Raw genomic sequence first — 19,936 nt, 5'->3', positions numbered from 1 at the left:
TCCTAAATGACGACCTCGGAAAAATGAGGAAATATGAGAACCGTATGGACTCTATCTACACATGTTCGCTCTTTTTCTTCAAATCGCTTGGAAACACGCTATTTAACATCATTAAAGTCCTGGTTAAAGTCAGGAAAAAGGTTATGGTTAGGGCTAGGGATAAGGTTAGGTTTAGGGCTGGAATACAAGGCTGGAACGTCTATTACCGAGGGAGCATCATTGCACTGGATTTCCGCCATAACCCACCGCGTACCATAAGAACACCGAAGGTCTCCTTTTGCGTTCCTCAGGAACGCCGCGGGACGTGACAAAACGTCGACATGTTACGCCTCGGGAGTGAGAACGGGCTGCTTAGGGTGACATTTTGGGGGAAAAATTTTTCTTCCAGTTACACTGAAAAAAACACAGACTCATATGTTATATATAGACACAAAAAAGATGTTATTTTAGGTAATATAGTTTAATTGCATATACATTTTCCCTCTATATAGATTACACAGTCAAACTATGCAATTAAATACGTTGCATATTTCTCAGTTAGACAAAAATGAAACAAAATAGTAAGCTCAGTGCTGTGTCATTGTTTTTTAAACATCATGTTCATAACATCTCAGCCAAATTGTCTTTCAAGTGCTTATGCATAGCTGCTGATGTCTACCACGCAAAGTGAAAGTGTTACAATACTCGTAAAAACACAAGATGACTTAACAAAGCACATTTTTAACCACATTTAAACGTATGACTTAAATCTTGTTAAAAAGAATACACACATCAGCCTCTGGAGTAAATTCTTGTGTACAACAAGTGCACGTCTAACTCCGAGCGACCAGATAAACCATGATGGGGATGAAGCTCACAGAAAGGAGAGTGAGGCCAATCACCACCTTCTGAGGGGCATCTTCAGTCATCGGATCATTCTCATTGGTGCAGTTCTGGAAGAATTTCAAATGGATGTCGATAAAGAAGTCTTGAATATCAGGGTTTGGGAAGAAACAGCCCACCATTCTAGCCAGATATTCCACGCAGTGTGTTAGGTCACTGTAAGCGCTGCAATAGATGGAGAAAAGTTAATGGTGGGGGTGAAACAACTCCTCTGATAGTGAAGAAAATTTGCTCAAATGTGTTAATGTACTTGTATTTGTTTTTTCATCAAATTGTGTCTTGTGAAAGTGTCTTATTGATCCTGCAGTCACAATTTGACTTGGATGCAGCTAAAGTATGTAAAAAAGTAGAAACCTCAACAGAGTCAGATATAAAAACAAAATCAAAACAGATAAAATATGGGTGTAGCCACTCTTACATCACGGATTAGTTAGTGAAGTCTTGTAAAGCCTTGGGCTAAGTGTTTTACCTCAAGGGCAAAGGTCACCAGGTAAAGCATAATCTGCATTATCCTCCACTTATTGATAGCAATCCTTAATTAATGATACTGGGTTAAATCCATGCTTTGACCTGAAGTGCACCTCCCCAGATTTATAACCATACACCACAGCAGACCTCAAAGGGTGTGAGATTTCTGCTTAGTACTAACATGTGGTGTAACATAGTACATTGAATAATACTTTTCTAATTTTTCATCACTAATGATGTTACACCCTCAGTCGGTTCTGAAGCCTCCTGTGTTTTTGCAGTTCCATAACTTCAAGATTTATTAGTTCTGGGTCCAACAAGAGCTTTTTAGGATCCCGGGGTTTAAGTCCAGTGTTTGGATTTATGTTATGGGCTCATGATTCATCCTCTTGGAGTTATGAAATAATTTCTCTTCAAGCTCTGTATTAGTTAGTCTCTAGTTTAGTTTTCCTACTACCTTAGTTTTATATCTATATTTCTAGTTCTTAGTTTCCCATTTTATTTAGTCAGTCCCCTTTTGTGTCCAGTTTGTCCTGATCTCATCTCCCGGTGTTCTCCCTAGGGTTCCCTGTATACAGTCTGTTTAATCTCTGTGCTTGTTTCTCTTTCTGTTCGTTTGTGTCCAATCTCTGTTTCAGCATTTGGGGTTTTTTCTGCCTTGTTCTGTTATTTCCTGGTTTGCTTTGGCAGCCTCAGTCTGGGTGTGGGTCAATTTAGTTCATCTGTGTTTCCTGGTTTGTTCCATCTCCCTGATTTCTTTGTGTGTATTTACGTCTTTAGTTTCCTTCTGTCCCTTGTTGCGATCTCCCTCTATGCTGTGTTTGTCTAGTTCTGGTGGTTCGCAAAAGTTTTAAATTGGTTTAGTTCCTTTAACCTCCTAGGACCTGGCGTCCACATATGTGGACATCACATGTTGGGTTATTTAGACCAAAATACTCAATTTTGCTCTACAAGGGCCTGATATCCACTTACGAGGACATTATACTGCTACTGTTCTATCGAAATTTTAAACGAATATCCTCATATGTGGCTCTTATTTTTCCTAAAAACAAAAATAAGGTTTTTACATTCATCGGGCCCCAATATGCCCAAATATCAAAGAGAAATTAAAAATGCATGCCGTGGAGGAGTCCGGGTCTTTGGAGGTTAAAGCTGATGATTTTCTGTCATCATCCAAAAACCTCCCAAAACATTTAATCTCTTAGTTTTTATCACAAACATACACCAATAACTTTTAATTTGATACGCTTTTGTTCGGGGTGGCGGCATATTTCATAAGAAATTATAAAAACATAGATTTTAAGATTATGAGATGAAACTGTTGAGCTGGACCACCAGGCACCGAAACTGAGCAGCAAATCAACCTTGAGAAAAACTGTTGTGGTTAAACTGCTTCCTGTTTGAAATTAAACAGAGGAGAGAGTGGGCTGAAGGAAGAGACCACTGCTCATATTAACCCTTCGGCAGGAGAGGCACTCGTTCTCTTTAAGCCTGTTTGGATGTTGAATATTTCCCTTTGTGAGTTGTTATCGACCTAATGGGCTTTTTGACTTCTTTCCTACTTACTTTGTAATTTAGATGATATGATCACTGTTTTACAGTAAAGAACCAAAGCAAACACTACTATATTTGAGTATTTCCATATCCCACATCCAGTCTGGTACATATATTTAAAAACTGTAGTAGCCAGTGACTTTTAAGATCAAAATTTACACCCAGATGACGCTCACAAAAGTCAAATGTCAGGAGTTGTTAAGCACTTCATTGAACAGTCATTCTCTAAAACACATGCTTTCATTTGAGTAAACCTTCAGATGATCTGAAAATTCCAAGGTTGGATATTCAAAGCCAAAAAACCTTTTGCAGTGACTCCCAAGATATGCGAGTGGCTCCAGCAGATCCCGGGAACAACATCGGAGATCTCTGTCCAGAAGAGCGCAATCCTAGGAACAGCTAAGATACTGCGCAGGACCCTCAAGCTCCCAGGCCTATATATATATATATATATATATATATATATATATGTGTGTGTGTGTGTGTGTGTGTGTGTGTGTGTGTGTGTGTGTATATATATGTATATGAATTTTTAACTTCTTAAAAAACTACTACTGCTACTAGCATGGCATGTTTCATTTTGTTCTATTTAACAAATGAAACAGCACCCTCTGGTTAGAGGTCAAAAAGGGGTACTGCAGACATTCATCCGGTATGTCGAGTCAACTGAAAATTACATCAGTTGATCAAAGTTTATCACAAAAATATTGTTTAATTATTCGTTTGGTGTCATGTATTATTGTAGGGTCTACCTTAGAATATGAAGCACCAATTGTTGTTGTGATTTGGCGCTGTATAAATAAAGTTGAAAGGAAAAATGTTTTGCCACTGGAAACTGAACGAAAGAACAAGCTGCAGAGTAAAGTGAGAGATGAAGACAATAAGCGAGAGCTTAGCTAGCAGGAACTATGGACCACTTCAGAAGAAATGGGGCTTGAGGTAAACACTCTCTGCATGTTTTCCTTCCTGCACGTGGACAGTTACAGTATGGCCTGCTGAGGCCAACTGTTGATGTCACTGGCAGGAGTACTTTGATACTAAGGTACATTTGGCAAACTGTTAACACTGACTTTGCACTCTGACAATTATTTTTAATTTTTCATTAGTTCATGATTGTTGAATTACATGCACAATGTACATGTAAAAACACCCGTGTCCTCACCTAGTCTTCAGTCTTGTTCTAATCGGAAGGTTGGCGCTTCGATCCCTGTCTGTTCCAGTTTGCATGCCAAATACCCTTGGGAAAGATACTAACCAAGTTGCTCTCTGATGCATCCATCTGAGTATATATGTGTGTGTGTGTGTGTGTGTGTGTGTGTGTGTGTGAATGTTAGGCTACGTCTAATCCGGATAAATTTGAAAAATGTGTTTTTGTCTAAAAACGCTCCGTATCCACACAATAGTTTTTCCCTCGTTTCCAAAGAGATCAGCTAAAACGACTGAAAAAAGACGATTCAACCTGCATCATTTCCATCTGCCGTTTATTTATTTTACGGCTCTTTGAAACGTCGCGGCAAAATGTCGAGAAAAAGCATCAAAATTTTTAAATGGACTGACAATGAGGTGGAGTTTTTGCTGCGAGTAACACAAGAGTACAAAGTACCGAAACCAAGTGAGAATTAAAGAATTTGAAGAAAAGCTATCTGGAGCATGTATAGACTGATATTAATCTTTAATAGGGCTGTCAAAACTGAGAGCAAACAAAACAACTGCTGTCCACCATCTTAGTTGAATTGGTCACGTGACTGCATCACATGACTAAAATGCTTCATCGTTTTCGAAAGGCTCCATTTTCGCTGTCCACACTGCGACTCGAAAACTGTGTTTTTAAATTTACCCACTTTGGAGAGCATTTTAAATCTCACCTTTCCTTGACCAAAAACGCCATCGCAGTGTGGACGGAAGGTCAAAACGGAGAGAAAAAGATGCGTTTTCAAACTAAAACTATTTAGTGCGGATATGGCCTTAGACAGAAAGAGCATAGAAAAAGGTGCTTGGGTAAAAGAGGCAAGTTTTGTGCTCAGAGTAGCAAAGCGCTTTAAAACAACCAGTCCATTACCATTTCCTTTTAAAGCTCTGTACGTAAGTATGGACATTTTTTTTAAATTAAAATTGACAAGGTATTGATGTGTTTTCTTATTCCCATAATTACATTCCATAAATATTAAAGGGGGCCCTATACAGCCCATCTGTGGCAGCATCCCACTGCAGTTCCTCGAGTGGCCACATGGGGCTGGCACCAAAAGTGAGTCAATCCCCAGAAACTCTGACGTTCAAATATGTGAAATTTCCATCCAGTTTATGTTGTTGGTGCCTTTTGAAGATTTTTTTAATTGAATTGACTGTTTAAAATTGAATATTTGGACGTATGTGAGGCTGTCCAAAACGTTTATAACTTTTGTGAGTGAAATTCTAGTATTTTATTAGCCTATTATTCAACACTCTATAGACCAGAATTATGGAATATTTTACAGTTTCAGGAGCAAAACTTCACCAGTTTCATGTCTATGACATAGACTTTAGTGAAACAGCACTACTACCCTGAATCTTTGTGCTTTTTGAAGATTTTCTGAAGAATAAAGATTAAAAGGTCACGTCATGTTTCTTTAATACTGAATATTAATGCAAAGAAGTCCAGAAAAGATGATTACATATTTCTCAGCAATAATTCTAATCATGCTGTTTTGTCCTTCAGAATATTGAGTTTTTAAATGCATAACAAGCATTATTCAGTGTGTTAAACTTGGAGGTTTGTGGATATATTTACTCAGTTACCTGATGAAACGTTCCTGGACACACCAGTTATCTCTGCCGATATCCCACATGTTCTGGTGAAAAATTTCACCACAGTAGCTGGAACTGAAGAGTTGCAGTAACGTCCGATTACAGTTTTCCCCAGTAATTTTATTTTCCTCATCCTGGAAACTCTCTGCAAAGTAATCAAAGATTTTTCTGACACATATGAACTAAAAGGACATACACGTATAAAACAGAAGCTGACGCTCGGACCTTTTTTTCATGTTTAATCTGCACTATATGCACAGCACGTAAATAAGACGCGCTGATAATCATTAACTTACCTTCATCTTCTCCGATAACAGAACCTTGGTTACTTTGCAGTTTGTCCTCAACCGCCTTCTTCTCTTCGTAAAATGTGGATGTCACGTTCTTTGGTTTCAGTGTACCTGCAGGCAAAACATTTTGTTTCACTCTAGGTATTATTGCACCTTGAATTCATAATGGTTGTTTATCCAAAGTGGAAAACGTTTTGCATTTAAATTTGATTTATGCATCGATAAGTCCTGTTTAGAAACAGATATGTAATTGGTGGACTTACAACAATACAAAATTCCTTTTAATCTGCATTCTTCCTTATCTTCAGAAGGGGTAATTCCCTCTGCTGCGAAACAACTTCTAGATGTTTCCAAGTCTATGAAAAAATAGTTCCCAACTGCCTTGATCTGTGTCTCAAGCAGACAATTTCCTGGCTTCCTGGCTGACTTAATCACTTGTTTTTTCTGTCCATTATGAAGGCAGTTGCATGTCATTTATCAAAATCAGCGTATCAAAGCACTCCTGTCAGTAACTGAAGTCACTGAAGTCACTTGGATGAGTAGTGAAACGTTTCTCCCACTGAAAAAGGCTGGAACAAAACGCTCTGCAATTATTTAGACAATCCAAGGTACAGTGCACCAAACCTCTATCGCCCCCTCCTGCATCGTGGGCCCATGTCTCTCTGTTAGGCTGGGTTGGCTTTGTCCCATGGTCTAAGGCCACCAAGTGTTTGGTTTGAGCCCATAAACCTGGCCCAGGGCTGGAGCTTTGTAACCCTGTTCTGAGCAGGATGAACTGGTTTTTTGAATTGCTCTTTGGCTAGCTAGTATAACACACTTTTTGTGATCACTCAAGCACCCAAACCCGTCCAACACAGGATCCAATCATTACATGTGCTGTGTTGGACAGGTTTCTTTTAATCCTATTGGCATTTAAATGATTATGAATATATAACATTTGTGTGCATTTAGTTTGTATAGATGCCATCTTTTCAGATACACTACTGGAGATCAGTCACTTTCTGCAGTCAGGTGAGCTCTGTCCTCAAAACACATCATCAGTGTTTACAAACATCAAAAAGGGTGTAAAGATATTGATAAGGTAATGAATTTGCAAGACAGCATGTTTTCTTACTTGCTGCATTTTATGAGCAATCTGTTTATAAAACCCCTCAAAGGTTACAGTCTACTGTCATCAGATTTATGTTACAATTTATAGGCAACAGTTGCATTTTTCTAATGGAAAAACAAGAGTAAGCCATTCACCAGACCAAAATGGAGCCTTTGATGGTCTATTTCTGGCCTCCACTTCCATGTTTGACATTGTTGTACAAAGTATTTGAAGTAAGAAATGAACTTACTGTTTAATGTTTGGTTCCTCCCAACTTCATCGAGCTTTTCCGCTGTGCTGTTGGCTGATTGTGATGTCACAGTACCTGCAAACAACAAATTCAAAGATGTTCCTTACGATCAGGTATGCCAGTCGGGCCACTTTTAAAAGCAATGCTCTCACTCTGACTTTCATTTTCCTCTGCTGTTTCCTTCATTACGCCCCCACACACGGGGAAAACAATTCATGGAAATATTAAAGCAAATCCAAAAAGCAGGAAATGTCCACAAAATCTAAAGAAAAACTCTCAAGTCAAGGCAAACACATACCGAGGACAAAAGCAGACAAGAGCAGGTAGAGGATCATTGTGGACAGCAGTCGAGGCAGGTCTGTGACCCAACGTGTCTTTAGAGGCTATAATTTCCCTCCTGGAGCTCAGAGGAAAAAGGAAACCCAGCCCTCCTTATCTCAGCTTGCTGCAGATGCGTCTGAGTGCATTTGTGCCATGGTGTCATTGAGAGATCCTTGTTAAACATGCCTAGTGTTGGAAAACGAGCAGATAAAGATGCTGATCTGACAATAACTTGATATTATAGCATGATCAGATCAAAGACAAACCTACCAAAGTTAGAGAAAGAGGTTACTGAAGAAAATAAACCACAAGTTAGTCCAATTGTTACACAGTCAGAAAAAGCTTTAACTGCAACCATTTCAGCCTTGCGAGTGTCCGAGTAAAACACCCGCATATATTAGTAGCTAATTTTAGACACTGAATGTTGAGAAATGAGTAGAAAGGGAAGCACAGATTTGCTTATAAAGTGAAATTCACTGATCAACATGTTTAGTTCAGTGGTTTTCAAATTGTGCGTGGAAGCCACAGCAGCTGCAATGTGATAGACAGGGCAAACCTGTGGTGGCTGCTGCTAAAATAATATTAACTTGGGTGATAATTTTGTATTAATAATGGGTCAAAAATTTGGAAAGTAATCTTTGTTTAGCTTCTAAAGGGCGGCGCACCAGAAAAAATGTCGAGGACTCTGCACTCATTCTGCTCGAGCCAGTCAATATAACCCAGCATGAAAAATGTGTATGTTGTAAAAGGTTTTAATTGGTAGACTTTTCAGAAGATTCACTTCACAGTTACAGCTGCTCTGCATCACAGAGGCTTTCTAATTAATGCACCATCAAATGCAGTAACCTGCTTGTTTAACTGTTTAACAAGCAGGTTGTTGCATTTGAGTCAGAGAGTTGGATTTTCTATGATGTGTTCAGTAAACATCAATGAGCGTGAACTAAGGACTTGGGGAAGAAAAGTGACTGAACTTCCTTAAGTTTCTTGAAATTGTTTTAACCCTCATTTTTTTGGAGTGTCTTCAGTTTTAAGACCAAATGGCAGAGATTCCCAGGAATTTAAAGAAGTCCAGTTGCTTTCTTTCTAAACTCCTTAGATTACTATGACCTGGATGAATGAGAACCTACACAGACATATTGCCATGCACTTTGGGAGGAACATTCTTGAACTGCTGTGGCATAAAAGGGAATCAAGAAAACTAGCAGATTATGGAAACCACCTCCACTTTAACCTAAGACGCAGACAGAGCAGACTTATTCCCAAGAGTTTGTGCCATGGATCCACGGTCAGGGCACATAAAGTGAAGTTGATTCTGCAGAGAGCACAAAACCAGCTTCAAAGTGAAAAGATAAGACACTTCTCAGAAGACCCTTACGAGGAAAACATCGAGGGAACAAGTTATCCTGCCTGGGATAGGGTTACCAGGGCCCCACCCTGGAGCCAGGCCCGGGGAGGGTGCCTGAGGGCGAGCGTCTGGTGGCCGGGCCTTAGTCCATGGGGCCCGACCGGCATAGCCCGAAAAGGGGACATGGGCCCATCCTCCCGCAGGCCCACCACCCGCAGGAGGCGCCGTTGGGTGCTTTGTGTGCTGGGCAGTGGCCAGGAGCGGAGGCCCTGGCGGACTGATCCCCGGCTACCAAGACTGGCAATTGGGACATGGAATGTCACCTCTCTGGTGGGGAAGGAGCTTGAGTTAGTGCGTGAGGTTGAGAGGTACCGGCTAGATATAGTCGGGCTCACCTCTACACATGGCTTGGGCTCTGGAACCAGCCTCCTGGAGAGGGGCTGGACTCTGTTTCAGTCTGGAGTTGAAACTGGAGTTGTTCGATCATAAGAGTGTCCATAAGTGCACGTGGCACCAGGACGTCCTAAGCCACAGGTCGATGATCGATTTTGTAATCGTATCACCAGACCTGTGACCATATGTTCTGGACAGTCGGGTAAAGAGAGGGGCTGAGCTGTCAACTGATCACCACCTGGTGGTGTATTGGATCAGGTGGCGGGGGAGGACACTGGACAGACCCGGCGTGCTGGGAATGCCTTTCAGAGGCCCCTGTCCGCGAGATCTTCAACATACACCTCCGGCAGAACTTCAACAGTATTCCAAGGGAGACTGGGGACATTGAGACCGAACGGACCATGTTTAGCATGTTCTTTGCCGAAGCTGCTGCAATGAGCTGCGGCCACAAGGTGGTTGGTGCCTGTCATGGTGGTAACCCCCGAACCAAATGGTGGACACCAGAGGTGAAGGGAGCCATCAGGCTGAAGAAGGAGTCCTATCGGGCTTGGTTAGCCCGTGGGACTTCGGAGGCAGCTGACAGGTACCGACAGGCCAAGCGGGATGCGGCTCAGGCAGTGGCCAAAGCAAAAACTTGGATGTGGGAGGAGTTCGGAGAGGCCATGGAAAAAGACTTCCGGACTGCCTCGAAGAGATTCTGGCAAACCGTCAGGCGACTCAGGAGGGGAAAGCGGTGCTCTACCTGCACTGTGTATAGTGCTGGTGGAGCGCTGCTGACGTCGACTGAGAAAATTGTCGGGTGGTGGAAGGAATACTTTGAGGACCTCCTTAATCCCACTGAGGAGGAAGCAGAGTATGGGGATGACGGGGATGACCCGCCAATTTCCAGGGGTGATGTCACTGAGGCAGTTAAACAAGTCCTTCGTGGCAGAGCCCCTGGTGTCCACCCCGAGTTCCTGAAGGCTCTGGATGTTGTAGGGCTGTCCTGGCTGACACGCCTCTGCAATGTTGCGTGGAGATCAGGGGCGGCACCCCTGGACTGGCAGGTCCCCTTCTTAAAAATGGGGACCACCACCCGGGTTTTAGTCACGGTTTTAGTAACGCAGTAACGCAGCGTTCCTACTGGAAAGTAACGGTAATCTAATTACCGTTTTTCCGATAGTAATCCCTTACTTTACTCGTTACTTAAAAAAAGTAATCGGATTACAGTAACGCGTAAGGCGTTACTGTCCATCTCTGGTTATGACCAGAAAAGAACTGACTTATTTCTGATGTTTTTTAATGATAATGAATGCTTTATTTATGGGTGGACATGTGAGTGGAGAACAACAAGGAGCCAAGGATGGAGCCCTGGGGAACACCCCAGAAATAAACACAACTCATTTCAGTAATAACGTTTGAGCTGGAGTGTCATTAACAGTCAGTGTGTCTTCCTGTACGTCTTTACCATACAACCCCAAGTTAGTAGTCATACTAAATAATTATATATTTTTTTCTGTTGTCACGTGGCAGACTGTATATTCATATTATTGTGGTTTTGCATTAAGTAATTGGATGCACTCTGTCCTATAGACATATGATAGGCCTGCTGCAGTCACAAAGTTTGTAATTGTGCTGGGACTTTCCAAGTGCAAGTTAATGGGCAGCCCAATTTCCTGATTCGTCATGATCCTTCATGTACGACTAGTAAAAAACACTCATAAGGGATTTCTTCCTTCAGGAATCAGGAAGAATGTGCAGCATGAATGTTAGACAGGAAACCCATAAACTGTGTGCCTGTCTGGTCCTATTTACTAACACGACATGTTGTTGTTTTCTCCGTATTGTTGTAGAGTTTACCTTCACTTTACAATGCAAAATGTCTTGAGGCAACTGTTGTTGTGATTTGGTGCGATGTAAGTAAAACTGAGCTGAATTGACCTGAATTGCTCATATTGTCATGATAACTTAACCAGATGTTGGGAAAAATAGGCGACCTGAAAGTGAGTTTACATTTCACACAGACAAGCTTTTACCCACTACAGATACACACAGAGGTATGAAAACAACAACTTCCTGTGTTTTGTGGTATTAAATGTGCAGGATGTCAGTTTTTTTCAGCTGGCTTGTCGGAGACAGGAAACTAAACTGGCATTCGGGGGTTTGCTGCTTGTTGACAGACATTAAGGGACAGTCGAAGGGTTTTAAATGGACATCTGCATCCTGGTTACAATCAGGTTTCTAAAGCAGTGCTTTTGTACTTCAGAAACCTAGTTTTGAGGTACACAGTATGACAGCAAGAGGAAAAGTGAGGTTGCTATTCAGGTGTATAAGTGCTGCAAAGACAGAGTTCCAGCCAGGTGACAACGACTGAGGAAGCACGAACAAGAGTGAAGGTTAAAGGTCACAGGAAGCCAGGATCTTAATGCAAACAAGTGCAAGTTAAATGAACAGAGTCAGATTGATTTCAGATTAACAGTTACAGGAAAGAGAGCTTGATCGATCTAATTTATACATCACAGGGGCCTGCTAAATTACCACACTGTAACTGGATACTAATATTTATTACGCGTGGTTTTGTATGCATACTAAAATAATTTTAAAGAACATTTGATCCTTCCCAAAGAGGAATAAACAGAAATAAGATTTTTCTTAAATGTGAGTTTATCATGCAGATCATTTGTGCTTATAGTAACCTGTTAAAGGCCCCTAATGAGCCAAGAAAAACTCTGATCGGTTATACAAAGATATGCAGAACTAACATGTTAACACGTTAAACCTCGTAACAGAGTTAATCATGTTCATCTAGACGTGCTGTCTTCACAGACACCACGTCATAGGCTGTCCCTCTACTAGATGACAATCTGGTATGTGGTGAAGCTGTTTTCCCCCCTTTCTTAAAGAAACCACTTAAATACAAGTGAGACGTTCAGGTGTTTCGAAGCTATTTTTCCCCACACGTCACTTTTCACATGCGTGAAATCTTTCAAAGTCAGTCTTGGTGGTTGATTTATCAACCTGAGTAAAACAACAACAACAAGAACTCTGCTTTACATTATTTGACTGAAAGATAAACTGACACAAATAAAGGATGTCTGAGTAAACAAAAACAAAACATGTTGATTATTTTATTCTCAAAAATCATTTTGATGAATGTTTCAACTCATGAAAAAACCCAATTGTGCATTTGAGCTTTATTGATTAAGGGAATGATTGAACTAAGTATGAAATATGATGAGTGGTCACTTTTTTAATACATAGTTTTTATGTAATTCAAGTTCCTTTAACGCTAACACTACATTATAAATGCATATCTATATTTAATGTACATCACCCACTAATAATGGCCTGTTGTTATTGCATATTGAATTTTATTATTTTCATTTGTTAGTAATAGTAGTTCTACACTATTATGCGTGAAAGCCACTAATCAAAGAAATGTATCTGCTTAAAATAATTATATGGGGAACATGAAGGATTTTCTGTCTTAAAATAGATCTTGGGGGCGGAGGTGTGACGTTGTGCATAAGTACCATAGTTAAGACACATTGTCAAGGCAGAGAGTGTGTTTCCTGTTATTTCTAAGAATTCAATACACAGTTGTGTATTTTTGGATGATTTCCCTTTAGTTGAAAGTCACACCTTCTTGTGGAGCAGCCACAATTTCTGTATGAATGAAGAAAAAAACCCTGTAATGGTGAATGCTCATATTAAACATACACACCTGTCAGACTGCTCCAAACACTTTATTACACTTTGATTCTTGGCTCTGTATGACATCATTAAAAAGGGTTATCCCAGGCACACTACTCTGTCTGTGAGCCAAGACACCCCATCAATCTGGTGTTCAGATCTTCTACTTGTGACGTGTAGCAAATCAAACATGATCTTAAAGGGGGAGGAGCTAAAAAAGGTTGTTTCAGACAGAGGATGAACTCTTCTAAATTGTGAATCCTGCAAAAGCTGCTATAGTAGAGTCCTTAAAGGACATATGAAGCTAGAACTGAGTACTAAAGTTTCCCTTTATACGTATATACATAATTTAAAAAAATCACCACAAACACAATTTTTCTGTGAAAGTATTCTTTATTATTGTGTCACAGGCTTTATACAGCACCTGTCACGCAGTTTCATGCAATTGAAAGTCTTTCATGGATGACTGAACATCTTAAAAACACTGATGGAGAACGTCTGTAGGTGACAAAGATTGACTCATAAAACACATGTGAGGGTTTAGAAAAAACTATCTGTAACCTTCCCACACATCAAATAAACCACTGCAGACTGCTACACTGTAGGAGGTACTCAGAGGACACAAATAGACAGTGAGCATTGGAAACAGCGTGCAAAACAAACACACATTTACCAAAAAAAACAGCACAAAATCAGTGTGTTGTACTATCCACCCATTGTCTACACAGGGTGTCTGGCGTTTGTGTTTTGTTTTATTATTTCCATAATAAAGCCACAGTACATTTTCATTGGGCAGAATTTTAAAGCCCTTTTGATGCCCGACTCATTCACATGCAGTGGAAAAAGGAAGCAGTTTTTCTAGTTAGAGATCAAAGACTTTATCGTTACATTTAGATAAGCTCAATAGCTGCCAGTTTGCATATCTCATGTTTTGTGGTTTTGCACCCTTCTCCTCAGCGGATGAGCCTTCCTTTCTTTTAAAACGAGCGAACGACTGCTTCGTCCGCAGCAGCACTAAGCATCATCATGATTCTGAGCCCTGGCTGTCCTGATGTACTACTTACCTCACAGAACTGCTATCATAGAGAATACTGTAGTGTTCAAATGTAAAATTAGCTTTACGTGTGCTGAAACACTCCGTAGCTCTACATTAGCGGCACCTGTAGAAGCATTTCTATAAAATGGCCCTATCAGTGAAATATTTCAATTTCTTTCAAGTTCAGTTTTATTTATATATTGCCATAATAGGAAGAAACCTCCAGCAGAACCAGGCTCAGGGAAGGGCGGGCATCTGCTGTGACTGGTTGGAGTCGAGGTTAGGAAGACAGGACAAAGAAATGCTGTGGAAGAGAGGCAGAGATGAATAATAGCCAATGTTTAAATGCAGTAGTGAGTGACAAAAGGTGAGCGAAGAAGAGGAACACAATGCATCATGGGAATCCCACAGGAGTGTAACTAAGGGTCACCTGATCCAGCCCTAACTGTATGCTTTATCAAAAAAGAAGAACAAGTAAGCCTACAGTCTGAGAGCAAAGTGCTTTAATGGGGTGATACAGTATAAGGTCATTAACAGAAGATGGAGTCTGATTATTCAAGACCTTCTATGTGGGGAAAATTGAGGAATTTTATAATAAATATTAAAACACAGACAGCAGATTTTGTCATGTAGACTTCAGTTTCAGTAAACAAATTTGAGTAAATAAGAAATTTCTGGTACATTTTCATTTTATTGTAAAAGATAGTTTCTTTCTTAATGTCAAATGTTTGCTTTGTTTTTGCTTTGTCGTTTAAGGGAACTAATGTCTTTTCGCACCTTAGTTTTGTTTTAGTTAACTGTAATAGTCTTGCTAGTTTCAACTTGCAGAACATTTGATACATTCACACCTTATATGTGCCATATAAACCTGAACAACATGACATTTCACAGTGCAGTACATATAACACGTGTGTGTGCATCTGTTGCAGCAGCGTTGACATGACTATGTAAACAGCTGTGCATAGAAAATGATGTAGTGCAAGAAATAAATGGAAAATCTTTTTCAGGTTTGCTGTAAACATGTGTGCAATTTTAAGTAGCACAGACTATAAAGTCCCCACGTGATGTTTTGAGGTCAGAGGTGAGAAATGATCTATTGTGTATCCTTTAAAGAGTGTGAACAGAATTAAGAGTAGTTTCTGTGCTGTGTACAAGCTAAAAGGCATCGTTGCTTTACGTGCCATTTCATTATGTACAGTTTACTGAAATGATGATTCAGTTGGGCAGAGGAAGATATCCGAGGATAAAACATTGGACTTTATCAGATGATCAAAATAAATAATCTCCAGATTAAATGATAAATAACATTACTCACAAAAAGAAATGCAAAGAGTAATCTGAATTACAGACAATATGAAAAGTAAACAACAATTATGATACCCAGACAAACCTGCAGGACTAAGTCAGAACCTAAGACCCACGCACACAACACATTCTTAGTTTCAGAATTACGCTTCAGACCGAAGACAGTTCAGCCTCACTGCACGGCTGTTTTTCAGCTGCGGCACAAAAATGTTAATTTTCTAATAACTGATATCTGTGTTTCAGCAAGAGTGTATTTAAAAATACAATCAAAGTTTAATAAAAGGCATGCAAACCTAAAAGAGTCTGGGGAATTAAACTTCTGCTTTTTGGCGGATAAAGCTGCAGAATAATATAATATGAGCTAATTATGCAGCGCTAAACATGCCGTGTCAGCATTTGTCACAGTGTTTCTATCAGCAGTTGTCACATTAAAAATGGAACATTTGAACTGCTGTCATAGAGAATACTGTAGCTGTATGTGTGCTTAAACACTGTGTAGTTCTTCATTAGGGGCACCTGTAGAAGCTAATTCAATTTAATAACATGGCTGTATTATAGGTAAAGCTACATAGTGCTCAGTTTTTAGTGACATCATCAGAATGTTCTTAAATTAAAATTATTGCCTCGTGTTTCTACGTTTTTGTATCTTTTTTCCCTGCATGAAGTAAAACGAACACAAACACAGAGTGATTTATAATAAAACATCACAGCCTTAAAAAATACAAAGAAAAAATGCAAAGAAAGAAAAAAGGTTTAAAAAAGTTTTTTTCTAATAAAATATGTTAAAGGTTACGTTCTTACAGTTTCTTTAGGAACATCGTATACTGCGCCTTTTGTGGATGAATCAATCTATCAGTGTAGAAAATAACAGATGTGATAAAAAAAAAACTGAGACTTTAACATCGTTTTATAACTTGAAATCCACTCTGAAGATGCCTGTTTCTGTTCCTGTTTCTCCACCTTTACATTTGTTGAATCTTCCAGAGAGATTTATCTGTACTTATATCACTGTGAGGAATCACAAGGTCAGTCAGCTTATGGAGGTTTTATTCTTGTAAAATATGTTCGTATCACTGAAATATTTCACACATGATAAAACCAGGATTGACTCATTTAGAAATTTATTTTCTTTATGCCAATTTTAATAAACTACAAATATGTCTTACACACATTTACCTGCAGAATTTTTTAAGGCAGTTTAGCAGCATGACAGTGACCGTTACTTTTATAAAAGGGATGATGTCGGCCTTTAAAAATTTAGAAAGTTTATAATAAATATTAGTGATTGCTGATGTGGTCAGAGGTCAGAAATAATTAATTAGTTATTCATTAAAATAAATAATAATGTAATAATAACATGAAAATATAATTTTTTGAAGCTTTGAAAAGCTAGACATAAAAGACCAACGGTGATACCTGGAAATCTGCTGTTTTTGGAGGAGATTGTTTTATATATATATACAAACACTGAATTTTGCCATAATTGTATTCTAATAACCCATTAATGTCTAAATTATCCAAAGTCAACATTACACTTAATATTATTTTGTTATTGGAAGGTTATTGTTATGTGATGATGTTAATATTTTTGCGTAGTAAATTATGAGACTCAGTTGACACTTAGCTGCTTAGCTACAGGCAGTTGTTAGGATCCCAAACTTGTTAATGGTCTCCAAAAAATATAAATCAATGAAAATTTGCATATGTTACACACTGACATGGTGTAGATCTTATTATAACACAGTAACAGACAATTAAATGTTCACTTTTTCAAAGTGAGACTGATACAAAAATGTTTTTCTTTCGATTTCTGGTAGATCGTAGTCATTTATTGACCTTTATTGACGCATCGCCAAGCACTTGACTAGACCTGTCTTTAAAGACCTATATTCAAAGACAAGTTAAATTGAGAATATTTTTTACAATTACTGGTCGGATATCATTGGTGAAAAAGATATAAAGTTCTTCAGATATGCAAAATCAAAAGTTGGAAGTGAAGAAAAACGAGCCAATGACTGTTGAGAGGTTGTTCACAGGTTGAGTAGTAGGTCACCACTTTCACATCGTTTGCACCAACCACACGTACAAACAAGCATGAAGGTTTGCAATCAGAAGTTAACTAAACCACACTGAGGATTAAGGATTGACAATGTGCGAGCTCAGCTGTCAACATGCCAACAAGTTCCCATCAGCAGAAACAGTGCAGAGAAACCTATTGTACAACTTTCTCATGGCCTGCAAAGCAAACGCTGTGGTCTAATCGCTGTTAACGCCTCCGCAGCGATAAGACAACTAGTTTTCGATTTGCATACCCATCATAAATATGCGTTCCTGCACATTTAAATCAGTCAGTTGATCTAACCCATTTCTCGAATGGTGGGAAACGTAATTAAATTGGTAATATTGCTTAATTGGATTCTAGAGCAGCTCGAGTCCAGAATGGAGTTAATGATGTTGCAGCCTGACGTCATTTGGAATAATGGATGCAAGCGCATATTAGGGGTTATTTTGTAATGTCAATATTGACTTCATTTATTTATCCTACTTTACTTATACATAATTCAGAAGATTTAGATTTCACAGCAGCATGAGCTTTGGCATTTCTTCATTTGCACTGGTACAGTGCAGCACAACGCAAACTTCTCCATTTGGCCTACAAAATTTCCACTGAACGTCTTGCTAACCTAAAGCATCAAATGCATCGATGCTGAAATAAAGGGTAGGAGTTAAGCTGTGTAGATGGCATGACTACGGTGATCAAATCACAACAAATTAAAAGTGGGTCAAAGACTGTGGTACTGTGGGACCAATGGTTAGCGGTGAAATATTTGCACATCGTGTTGCTCACTGGAACAATATACAGTGTTTGTCTATTTCCCCCAGGTTTTATCAAATAAACAGAAGCCAGTGATTGCTTTCATAGTCTGCGCCACTCTGTGTTACCTTTGTTGCATCCCCTTTATTTAAATTTGAACTGTTGGGTTGCAGTTGCAACATTTCTATGCATCTACACAAATGTCTATTTATGAGACATGTTTACTTTTGCAAAATGTCTGAATATGCTTCTATATTAGATAATCAGACTAGCTATGTCAAGGACCACAATAAGGCCTATCACTTTCTAAGTATCACACCTTCACTCAGGGAAACTACGAGGGCTGAAAATTAGACTCCACGTGCTTCAAAGGGTTGTCTTTAAAAGTTTTATTCAATAAATAACCCAGAGAAGACTCCATTACTGTGCACAATAATATGACCTAGTTGCAAATCTATGACCTAAAACAACTTAATAAAAATCACTTGTATTTGTTGTTAGTGCTTTCGTGACTAAACTCTGAAATATTAGGTTGAACATGAAACTTCAACGCAAAGTTTGAATATGAAACTTCTGGTGGTTCTGAAACCACTTGAAGTAACAACTTTCAAAAAACAAAACGTAATTGCAAATTTGTATTTTGGGCATGTTGATTGTCTTTACATTTAATATAAATTTAAAATGTAAATTTTGTTTTAGGGAGAGGTGCAGAGAAATATATTTTGTCTTTTGAACAACTTTTGAAAAACATGCAGACTGAAGACTGATGAGTCAAAGCCAGAGAATTGAAAAGTCGTTTGTATACAACATACTTTAAACATACTCTGCTATCATGTATCGAAATGGCTACATAAGATTTAACACTAGAACATGCTGAAGAGTCATGTAGCATAAGCTAAATTCTAGCTAGCTGTCTAAAACTTTCGTTTTTGCTAATATTATTAGTAGCAAAATTATAAACAATTGCAAATGCTTATTGGACAGCTTCTCATATTATTTTACCAGCTGATGTGATCCATGATAATTTATATTAAATGGTATATAACAAAGAAGCAAAAATTTAACCTTTAAAGTGAGGTAAATTTATGTGGCGTATTTGGCTAATGGGTTGTTAATCGCAGGTCATTATCCAATGAGAATGAGATAGCTGTTGTGAGCTTTTCGAAACTATGAACAGTCATTTGGAAATTACAGTGATCTTTGAAGAAAAGTAGACTAGTTCCCGGTGAATATTGATTATAACTTTTGCTTGGAATAATTGCTGATTATTTATTTCGCTGGGCAACGACAATGCTAGAACAGCTAGCTGCAACTTGGCTATGCAGCATTCATCAGGTCCAATCACTTTGTACTTGGGGATAAAGCAGGGGCATTTCCAGAGCAGGTAGCAGTGCCGCGTACGTTTTTAGGCCTCTGTCACGTAGGCCTAAAACCCTTTCCCCTTCCCTGAATAGTTATGAGTGGTTGCGGGAGGTTGCTAATGTCAAACAAAGAGGCATACAGTGCTGTGTTGAGAACCTCCTTACAATTGCTTTAGTCACCTACAGGTTGCTGGGGTCATCAGTAGTTTACATGGAAGACACTAACTTGTCTATAAACGCTTGCAAACTACTCGTCAAGCAGCAGTGAAAAGTGGGACGCAAACCAGAAATAAAACATTTTTTCTTTCACAGTAAACTCTATACCTTTGTTAATGTTTTGGTTTTGGTAAGAAGGCAAAACTTTTACAGT

General features: G+C 39.0%; 1 protein-coding gene across 1 annotated transcript; it reads right to left on the bottom strand.

Moving 5' to 3' along the window:
• Positions 1–441: 441 nt before the first annotated feature.
• Positions 442–7,702, bottom strand: LOC102776782 (receptor activity-modifying protein 1). Its single transcript, XM_006793230.3, has 5 exons — positions 7,617–7,702; positions 7,319–7,393; positions 5,985–6,089; positions 5,680–5,833; positions 442–1,047 (listed from the first exon to the last, which is right to left on the bottom strand). Exons 1-5 carry the CDS (start codon positions 7,651–7,653, stop codon positions 813–815), a joined length of 606 nt encoding a protein of 201 aa, XP_006793293.2. The 5' UTR covers positions 7,654–7,702; the 3' UTR covers positions 442–812.
• Positions 7,703–19,936: the final 12,234 nt, after the last annotated feature.

The sequence above is a fragment of the Neolamprologus brichardi genome, chromosome 8, assembly GCF_056152115.1.
Source record: "Neolamprologus brichardi isolate AB-2024 chromosome 8, ASM5615211v1, whole genome shotgun sequence".
In the NCBI taxonomy this organism is placed as follows: Eukaryota; Metazoa; Chordata; class Actinopteri; order Cichliformes; family Cichlidae; genus Neolamprologus; species Neolamprologus brichardi.
This window is presented reverse-complemented; position numbering and strand designations above follow the sequence as displayed.